The sequence below is a fragment of the Solanum lycopersicum genome, chromosome 10, assembly GCF_036512215.1.
Source record: "Solanum lycopersicum chromosome 10, SLM_r2.1".
Taxonomy (NCBI): domain Eukaryota; kingdom Viridiplantae; phylum Streptophyta; class Magnoliopsida; order Solanales; family Solanaceae; genus Solanum; species Solanum lycopersicum.
The window spans coordinates 64286659-64296978 of NC_090809.1; the positions used below are offsets into that span (position 1 = coordinate 64286659).

A 10320-nucleotide genomic window follows, 5' to 3' on the forward strand; every position below is an offset into this window, starting at 1 on the left:
CAAGATAATTTTCCAACTACCACAGAAACCAAAATGAGGGGCATGAGTATTATTGGGAGTACCAAATAAGATGGAAACTTACAAACAGAATTTAAGTGCAGAAAATCTTAGTGATCCTTATTAATAGATCTTTTTTTTTTTAATCATGTCATGGTTTCTAGAAATGGATAATCAGTATAGCCAACAATTGGATCAGAAGTATAAAATGTGTCTCTGTTATACTTGTTAAGAGGAGCATTTAGCTCAAATCGCTTTGGTAAATCTGGATTAGATATGAATAAACGTCCATACGCAACAAGATCAGCTCGATCTTCAATCAAAGCTCTGTTTCCATCTTCTCTATCGTAACCACCAGCTACTATAAAAGTACCTTTATATGCCTTCCTCATCGGTACAAGGCTTTCAGTACATTCAATTTTTTCCCAAGCTGTTTTCATCCTAGGCTCAACCACATGGCAATACGCGAGATCATACTTGTTCAACGATTCCACCATGTAAAGTCCCAAAGCAGTCGGGTTCGTGTCCCCTGCTTCATTATAATGCGCAAATGGGGATATCCTTATACCAACTCGGTCAGATCCAATCTCATTTGCAACTGCTTCCACTATTTCAAGTGCAAATCTACAACGATTCTCTAAAGACCCTCCATATTTATCACTTCGATCGTTAACTTGATCTTTCATAAACTGATCAATTAGATAGCCATGAGCTCCGTGGATCTCAACCCCATCAAATCCAGCTTCAATTGCGTTTCTAGCAGCAACTCGAAATTCGTTAACAATTTGAGGAATTTCATCTGTTGTCAACCGTCTAGGTCGTGTAAAGTGTGCAATATCTATGCCATTGGAACGAATTTGAGGTGTTAGTCCTCTGTCTGTGCAGGAGATAGGATCCTCTCCATTGGGCTGAAAATCTGTAGAAAAGTGTTGGGGAAAAGACAACAATTTGGGTGTGAGATCACTCTCTTTCTCGAGCGTATCTTCTTTATTTTAGGAAAAATACAGGGTGTGTGCTACGGTTCAATTTTATCAAATTTCGATTTGATTTTTGATTTTGAAAAAGTAATATCGAACCAAACTAATATAAAATAAAGACTACATTAAGTGATGATTTACCTTTGTTGGAAACTCTACCAACATGCCAAATTTGGCAAAAGAAGATTCCTCCTTTAGCATGAACTGCATCTACAATTGGTTTCCAAGCCTCCACTTGCTCTTTTGTCCATATACCAGGTACATCTTTGTACCCTATGCCAGTCTCAGATATTACTGTGGCCTCTCCTATTAGAAGGCCACCATTTGTACTTCTTTGTGAGTAATGAAGTATAGCATGTGGTTGAGGAATATAACCATAAGATCTTTGCCTTGTTAATGGTGCCAATACAACTCTATGACATAACTCAAACTTTCCCATTTTACAAGGGCTCATTAGAGGGATCTTGTCTACTTGTTTCTCTTCAACGACTTTATTTTCCATTGGTGTAAGCTTTCTTGTTAGTGATTATGGATAATATTTATAACAAACGAGAAATTGATAACTTGTATCAAGCGTGGTACTCGAGCCAACCGATGATATTTCATATCACCACCCTTGACAATAATTTCTTTGAAACGTAAATATTTTCTAAAATTGTCCACTCTCGTCTTTATTTGATAGGAAAGAGGATAATGTATTTTGTGGTAATGAATGAGTGGTACAATAATGTGGACCTAAAATGCTACAAATAGATTAGAGAAAATAGTTTCATTGGAATCCGGTGTCAATAACTCCAATAATTGGATTGAGAAATTAGCAATAAATTTATCAATTTACTATTATTTTACCTTTTGTTTATATTAATTATTAGCCACTTGAAAGAAAAATTAGATCTTCAAAATTTGTTTAAGCCTCCAAAGGTCAAATTAATTATAAGGGAAAAATGAGAAAAAATAATTAATTCTATCATGTGAGACAAATATTTTTAATAAGATAATCAATTTAATACGAAACAGATAGTATTCTTTTTCACGAGATGATAAGAGTGGAGCTTAAATATAAGGAGAGTTAATATTTTTTCAAGTCTTCTCTTTTGTCGTTTTATTATGAATTATAGTAATACTTATTGGTGAATAACTTTATCAAAAATTTTGGTTAAATTTTATCCGGTGCAAATTTAAATTTTATGTGGTGCAAATTTTAATTTTTTATTGGCTTCATTATCTCCTCGTTTTCAATTTTGCAAAAGTTAGGTTTTGCTCTTCGTTAGATCTATGAAAGTTGTACAAAGGTAAAACTTTAAATCGGGGTGCCAAATGGGCGTGTTAGGTTGAACTAGAAATTAAATTGGGTCTTGATCCTTTCAAGTTTATTTTAGATTTAAATGGATTAAAAAATGGGTTGGATTTTGACTTACACAATTTGACTTTATTAATCTCAATATAAGTACATATCTTAATAAAAAAAATTAAAACGGATTTAAATTAGAGATTGAATTGGACTTTGTTATGGATTCTCTTCAAATGAATTATTTGAGTGTGTTGAGCCAATTCAAATTATTTTGAGTCTATCCCTTAAAATTCTAAGCGAATTCGGTGAATTATCCATATTTAGATTCATTTTTGACACCACTACAACTTAAACTCTTTTCATTGGTCCAAAAGGAAAAAGGACTTTGTGGTCCTATTGCTACACTGCCTTACTACCAATAGCGGAGCTACACTTTTTAATAGGAGTTCAAAATTTGAAGAAAATAAATATACGAATTAATAAAATTTCAATATCTAATATATATAATATTTTCAATCATATACAAATAATAATATTTTTTTGTTAAATAAAGTTCAAATAAATCTATAATAGAAGGTTGGCTCCGCCCCTACACCACTCTATCGCAATGTACAAAATGTTATGCCTTACAACTGTAATGTTTGACTTCCCTGCTTCCAACCATAATAATTTGAAAGTCCCAATCAAAATTATAAGATAGGGAAAGTAATTAACATTTAAATTTTAAAAGTGAACCCCCCGTGACATTAATGTCCTAAAACTTCACATATAGAATTTAAAATTTCACGATATCGAATAATTCTAAAGACAGGTGATAACTTTATTTTTACTTGAGGCTTAACAACAAGAAATTTGAAATTATATTTCTTCAATAGAACTTGATAGGTTCATTACAATATTGTTTCCAATCACTAGTTACTAAGGATGATAATAAAGATGTTCATCTATACATGATCATATTCTTGGACTTACTTCATAAACTTTTAAAAAACATTTAATTTAAATGTAATACTACCATAGTATTTGTAGAAGCCAAATTTAACTAAGGTGAATCAACAAACCATTTTACTTTAACAATTGAGCCATCTTTGAGGTTGTATGTAGACAAGGCTTGATCACATTTCATTTCAATTGAATTGTATTCAAGTGTGTAATGCAAATCATCACCAAAATTGGCTTTAACAATTTCAACCAAATCCTTTACTTTATCTTCCTCTTTCATTGTCACATTGAACTCTGATGTTTCTGACTCAACTTTAAATTTGATCTTTTGTGGTTCATCCATGGCCACACAATTAGGGAAAATTATGAAGACAAAAAAAAACAATTAAAAGTGATTAGTTTTTGTGAATTTTGTAGCTTTTTATAGGAAAAAGAATCACGTGTATGTTACATGACATACAAATTGTAGGGTAATGAATTGCATGATTAGTTTGGTTCATAATTGTTGTGTTGCTAAATCAAAATGAGTGATCCATGTCATGTACTATTAATTTTTTTTTTTGTATTCTTGTTTATATATGTATGTCGACTGGATTTATTTTATTATCTGAAAAGATATGTGATCATTTTTTTTAGAGTTAAAGGTGTTTGATAAATATAAGTTGTTACTATTCCTTTACCATATAAAAAAGAAATAAATAATTAACAATATTATTCCTTATTGTAAACTCTTATTTTGAAGGGGCTACATTATAATCATTTTGCGATATGATTTAATTTCTGATTCTCAAATTCTACGTCCAACACATTTTTCTTTGAAATTTTGGACTCTAAATCATCCATAAACTTTGAAAAATTCACTTGAGATGATCCATTTAATGCTAATCCATCCTCTAATTCCTTCTTAATTTTCTTAATCCGTTGCTTAATTTCCTCTGCTTCCTTGCCTTTCATCAGAAATTTCACTTTCTCTGCCACTTCATCCCTCGAAATTGAACCCTCATCACAAAGATTAATCCCAATTTTCCAATCATCGACTACTAATTTTCTATTAGTAAATTGATCGGTTAGCAAGGGAAAACAAATAAACGGAACAGAGCACCATATGCTTTCCATAATCGAATTCCATCCACAATGAGTCAGAAATCCCCCTACCGCGGGGTGAGAAATGACAGCCGTTTGACAGCACCATGGCACGATTAATCCTCGATCCTTAATACTCTCTTCGTAGCCAATCGGTAAATAATCAGTCTCTTCTGAACTAACAATATCAGGACGAAGTATCCAAATAAAATTCACTTCACTGATTACCAGACCACGCGCAATTTCCACTATAGTTTCTTTATTAGTATGAGCATAGCTCCCGAACGAGACGTATAAGACCGAGCCATTTGGCTTGGTATCTAGCCAATCGGTGCAATTGGATTCGGACCATAGACTAGTTGACACTGAGGTGTTGGTGAATCCAGGGGAGAAAATTGGTCCAATCGAATAAATAGAGAGATATTTTTGTAATGCGGTTATGATTTCAGGTTCGAGTTCGTGGACAGTGTTACAAATAATAAAATCTACGATTTGCACCTCTTTGAATGCCCTTTTGATTATTCGATTGACCACCATATTTGTGTCATCAGACTGAAGATAAGAAGGTAAATCTGTTGGCTTTATAGCCTTCACTCCTGGTATGTAATCTATGATGTCCTCACGTTTATTCTCTAGCAAAGAAAACATGAAAATTCAATCACAATTCACAAAGCTAGTGATCAGTGACGGAGTCCGAATTTCATTTTAAGATGACAAAATATAAAAGAAATTTTATTTCATAAAAGTCAAAGAAAGAAAAATTATTTTTATCTAATTACACAATGTAATTTTCCTGACAAGTATATACTTAGTATCGAGTATATGTAAAAGTGAAAATTAAATATTCTCTTCATTTCAATTTAAATATCTTTTTTTTAACCGAAATATGGATCTTATTTTATCATTATGTCTGAAATTTACTATCATTTAAAAACGAAGAGATCACTTACCAATGCAATCATAGTGTCCATTTTGCTTTAGAAGGTCCATGTGATAATACACACTAAAAACAAGAGCTGGTTCCGTCCAATAGGAAACATTCACAAGACTATACTTTTTAGCTATGGTTGATGACCATACATAAAAAGTATCACCAATCAATATATTTGGTGATGGATTTGAGAGCATCAATTTTCCAACAACCTCATCGACATGAAAAACAAAATCATTCATGATAGCTTCAAAAAATTTGTCATGATTAAGTGAACGATCGTAATCTACAGGAAAACCATCGTAAATAGACACATCTCGTATATCAAGGCCTGATTTGCATGCACATGAGAAAAGATCGTTGTTCTCGTTATCAATAACGTTCGATCGACCGGCTTTCGATATTTGTTGATGAATTGATTGAGTGTTTATGAAGGTAATTGTGAAGCCATTGGATGCAAGTTTGATTGCTAGGTTAACAAAAGGAATTACATGACCTTGAAGGGGGTAAGGAAATAATATAGCATGAGGCTTTTGGTGTGTACTTTGGTTCATCATTTCTATAGTGAAGTGAAGTTAGGTTTAATAGTGTATATTGTGTGGAAAATGAAGTGACCTTGAGTCTCCATTTTATAGGAAAGATGATAAGGTATCTTGTGGCCATAGATGTCGAAATTAGGATTTCAATTTTACGATATCTGAATTTTATAATAATAATTTTAAGTGATAATAAAAAAATTATAAATTTATTATTTACATATTGATGCATTTATTAATATAAATATATTGTTTGAATAAAATATACTGAATTCAATTAAACTCGCATCCAGACTGAGAGCTCCGCCGCCTAAGATTGGCACAATGTGGACGTAAAATACTAGAAATAAATTAGAGCAAATAGCTTCATTGGAATCCGATGTCACATTAATAACTTTAATATTTGGAAAAAGTATCTAAGAACATGGTGGTCAATTTTTTAGGTAGCATACATATATATGATCAAACAAATACAACGTACAAAAGGCTTTTGTCTATTATTTCACACAAAATGACAAATGACAAGTGATTATACTTTATAAATACTACTATACTATATATAGAAGTATTATTAATATATTATTTCCTATTTTTAATTTATTTATCTGATTTTTATGATATGCAAAGTTTAAGTGGACGTTTGATCATACAATCCAAAAAAAATTACTTCTTTTGAAATTTTAAAAATTGGATGTTTTTTGGAACGTGACCAGGATAACCTATGCGCTGAGTAAATTCTTATGCGATAAATTCGAAACAGAAAACATTGAGGGAGATCGATTCTAAATCTTCTGTGTGGATAATCACCCTCCAACCCATTTGAGCCAATCTAGAAGGACCAAAATGGAACTGAAATTGTGTTTATTCATACTTCTCGCAAAAAGAATATGTACTCTTTTTAATTATAATTTATATCCCTCGATTTTTATAAACTAACAAAATCTCTTAGTAACATAATCACATTTCCTCTAAAATAATATCAAAGTAAATAATAATATAATGTCATAAATTACCGTTCATATACGAGAAACGAGTTCAAAACTATCTTTTAAAACACTAATCATGAATATACGGTGCCTATTTCATGAATAGTTAGGATGATTTACCTTCTCAAAAATTGTTCATTTCTTTACATCGTACGCAAACAAAGTACAAATTTCAGAATTTATGCACATTTAATTCAGATTATTTAGAGGAGAATTAAATATTAGCAAGACAAAAATATTAAAGATTTTTCCTATGCTCAGAATAAAGAGGTTGATTTAATTTAGTATTATTATTTTTCACAAAATGAAAAATGTCGAAGGGATTATTATTATTCCTTTCATCACAATTTTTATAATATTATTTGATCGATTTGATGTGAAGTGTAGAAAATATCAAATAATTTTTCAAACCTGCGATTTACAATTAACATTTAATGTAAGTTACATTAATTATAAAAAAATAATATATTTTTAAATATATTCATTATTTTAAAAAATTATATATCTAAATTACGACAAAAAGAAAGCAATTAGTATATTAATAATTTTAAAAAATTATATCATCTTGCTCCAGCTTGTGCTTTCTCATTGGTTGCTACATCTTACAAAATTTAAAAAAAATATTAAAAGGTCATTTAATTTCATATATCTTAAACATATTTGGTGAAGATTTAAAAATAAAATATTATTTTATAAAAAGACATTTTTTAAAAAATAACCAAAAAAAGCAAATACATCGAGATTGAAAAAAATAATTCTTTGCTTCGGAATATATAATAGACAACCTTATATTTTTATGCATCTCCCTCGATCGTATCATCTGCACTACTTAGATTATTTTCTCTTTTATACATGTAAATTTATCATTATTTTAGTAAATAAAATGCTTCCGTTACAAGAAAAAAAATAAAATGATAACTTGTTTGTATTGGAATACTCAATATTTTCACGTGTAGATTAGTGATAACACCAATAGATTCCATTTTTAATTTAGATGGAATAAGTGGGCCTTTAGTTATTAGTCTTTAAAATTTGCATTATCTTATCTATATAGAAAGGCCAATTAATTGATTGATATTTATAATATTAAAATAAATAAATTAATATTTATTTATGAAAATTTTGATCTAAGAAAACACAAAGTTAAAAGTAAAATGGAGGGAAATAAAACTTAAAAGGGTGACAATTAAATAAGCACACATAGAGTACTATTTTTACTCTAATCACTTTTGATAATCTTAACGATTTGGTGTGACATATAATGTATATATAATGATTTAAAAATTAAAAACAGAATTATATTATTTTGTATTTGATCGAAAATATATATCAGATAATTAAATTATTTATTTGACACTTTTGAAATAACTTATTCCAAATTAAATGACTCAATAAGTTGAGTCATATTATTATTTTTAATCGCCTCACCTAACAATTTATGTGATAAATTATATAGTAAGAGTGGCAATATATATATATATATATATATATATATATATATATATATATATAAAAAAATTGTTTTGTGACAACGTATATTTCTGAGCCTGACTTTTTTCCCCTTTCAAATTTATAGCATATGGTATTTTCTTATTTTATTTTTATAGTAGTATACAAGTAATGGTAATCAAAACTTGATTTGACAACCCTTATTAACTTAAAAATATTGAGCCAAACAATTTTCCACTAAAATATTTTTTTAAAAAAATACTTTTTTTGCATGAGTGAAAACGAGTATTTTCCTCTTTTATTAAGCAACTTCCAGACTATCACATGCTTCTGATGACCATAGTAAACAAATATGGTAGGGTATAAAAAATTAATTGTGTCCTCTATTATCTTTTGGCTAAAATATTCCCTTGCCATAAAGTCATTATAATTTTCAATCGGGGCTATAATAATTTTTAGAAAAATCCAAAGAACGAATATTTAATTGAAAAAACAATTCCATAATTATACTTAATATTATAAAATTGGCATTGTATAAAAATTACAATTCAAAATGCCTAGTAATTAATAACACTTGTTCACAACTTCAAATGGAGGGCAAATCCGCAAAGGTTCCCATTTCAAATAATCCAAGTAAAAAATTGATATATTTATTTTATTTTGAAGTAATCGTTAGTAAGAATAGTATTTTTGAATAAGTTGACTAATTGGAGTGCCTTTTTTTAGCTAATTGACAAACGACCAGGATATTTTTGAAACATCCTAGCAATATAACTATATTATCTTTTTATCTTCTTTGAAATCGCAAAACACATTTACATTATATGATTCTAATAATTCCTCTAAAATAATATCAAAGTAAATAATTGTTAGGTTTTATTTGCCCTAAATTTCTTACCATAAATAGATTTTCCTTTTAGGAAAACATTTTGGATTGACTAATCTTTTTCTTGTAAGAGAAAAGTTTAGGACTCTATAAATAGAGAGAGACATGTTCCTTCTAACTTAATCAACATTTACAATGTAGTCTTAAGGGCTTTGAGAGTTTTGATTAGGGAGAGAATTTGTGGGTCACAAGCTTGATATGATATCACTTGTGTGAACCTCCTATGTATTCCGAGATGAATTGGTTGAGGTTGTTTCTCTCTCTATTTTGTACTCTCCTATTCATAGTGGATTGCTCATCTCCTTTGTTGGACGTAGGTCGACTGACCGAACCAAGTTAAATTTTTGTGTCTTTTGATATATTTCTCGTTGTCTTCTTACTCGTGGTTTTTTGAGGTTTGTTTTGCTAGTTTCCGCGTTTACACCTACTTATTTTTGGTCCTAACAAGTGGCATCAGAGCCAAATTCAATGATGGAGTCAGGTTTAGTGGTTTGATAATCGATGATTGAACCAGGTTAGAAAGAGGTGTTCATCTTGGTGGGTGTAGTTCTAACCGCAACCTTTTTGACAGTAATGAAGATTTTGTTGGAGAAATTATTTCAAAGAGGTTATCTGTGTTGAGACATAAATTTTGCAAATGAGATTATGGAGAAGAGAAGCAAGTAGTTGAAGATTAAGTAAAGAAGGTGGACAAATTTATTTTGTTAGAAATTTAGGCCAAGGGGGAGATTTGTTAGGTTTTATTTGCCCTAAATTTCTTACCATAAATAGGTTTTCTTTTTAGGAAAAAGTTTTGGATTGACTAATTCTTTTCTTGTAGGAAAAAAGTTTAGGATTCTATAAATAGAGACATGTTCCTTCTAACTTAATCAACATTCACAATGTAGTTTTAAGGGCTTTGAGAGTTCTGATTAGGGGGGTAATTTGTGAGTTACAAGCTTGATATATTATCACTTGTGTGAACCTCCTATGTATTCCGAGTGAATTGGTTGAGGTTGTTTCTTTCTGTATTTTGTACTCTCATATTTATAGTGGATTGCTCATTTTCTTTGTGGACGTAGGTCGATTCACCGAACCACGTTAAATTTTTGTGTTTTTTGATATATTTCTCGTTGTCTTCTTACTCATGGTTTTTTGAGGTTTGCTTTGCTAGCTTTCGCGTTTACACCTGCTTATATTCGGTTTTAATAATAATAATATAATGTTATAAATTATTGTTCATATACGAGAAACGAGTCCTAA

The 10320-nt window shown here is 30.0% G+C and overlaps 2 protein-coding genes across 2 annotated transcripts; both read right to left on the reverse strand.

Moving 5' to 3' along the window:
- Positions 1–130: 130 nt before the first annotated feature.
- OPR1 (12-oxophytodienoate reductase 1) lies at positions 131–1583 on the reverse strand. Its single transcript, NM_001247852.1, has 2 exons — positions 1116–1583; positions 131–913 (listed from the first exon to the last, which is right to left on the reverse strand). The coding sequence occupies exons 1-2, from the start codon at positions 1474–1476 to the stop codon at positions 144–146; spliced, it is 1131 nt and encodes a 376-aa protein (NP_001234781.1). The 5' UTR covers positions 1477–1583; the 3' UTR covers positions 131–143.
- Positions 1584–3902: 2319 nt separating this feature from the next.
- LOC101261977 (UDP-glycosyltransferase 86A1-like) lies at positions 3903–5975 on the reverse strand. Its single transcript, XM_004249573.5, has 2 exons — positions 5241–5975; positions 3903–4922 (listed from the first exon to the last, which is right to left on the reverse strand). Exons 1-2 carry the CDS (start codon positions 5776–5778, stop codon positions 3964–3966), a joined length of 1497 nt encoding a protein of 498 aa, XP_004249621.1. The 5' UTR covers positions 5779–5975; the 3' UTR covers positions 3903–3963.
- Between the last annotated feature and the right edge of the window lie 4345 nt (positions 5976–10320).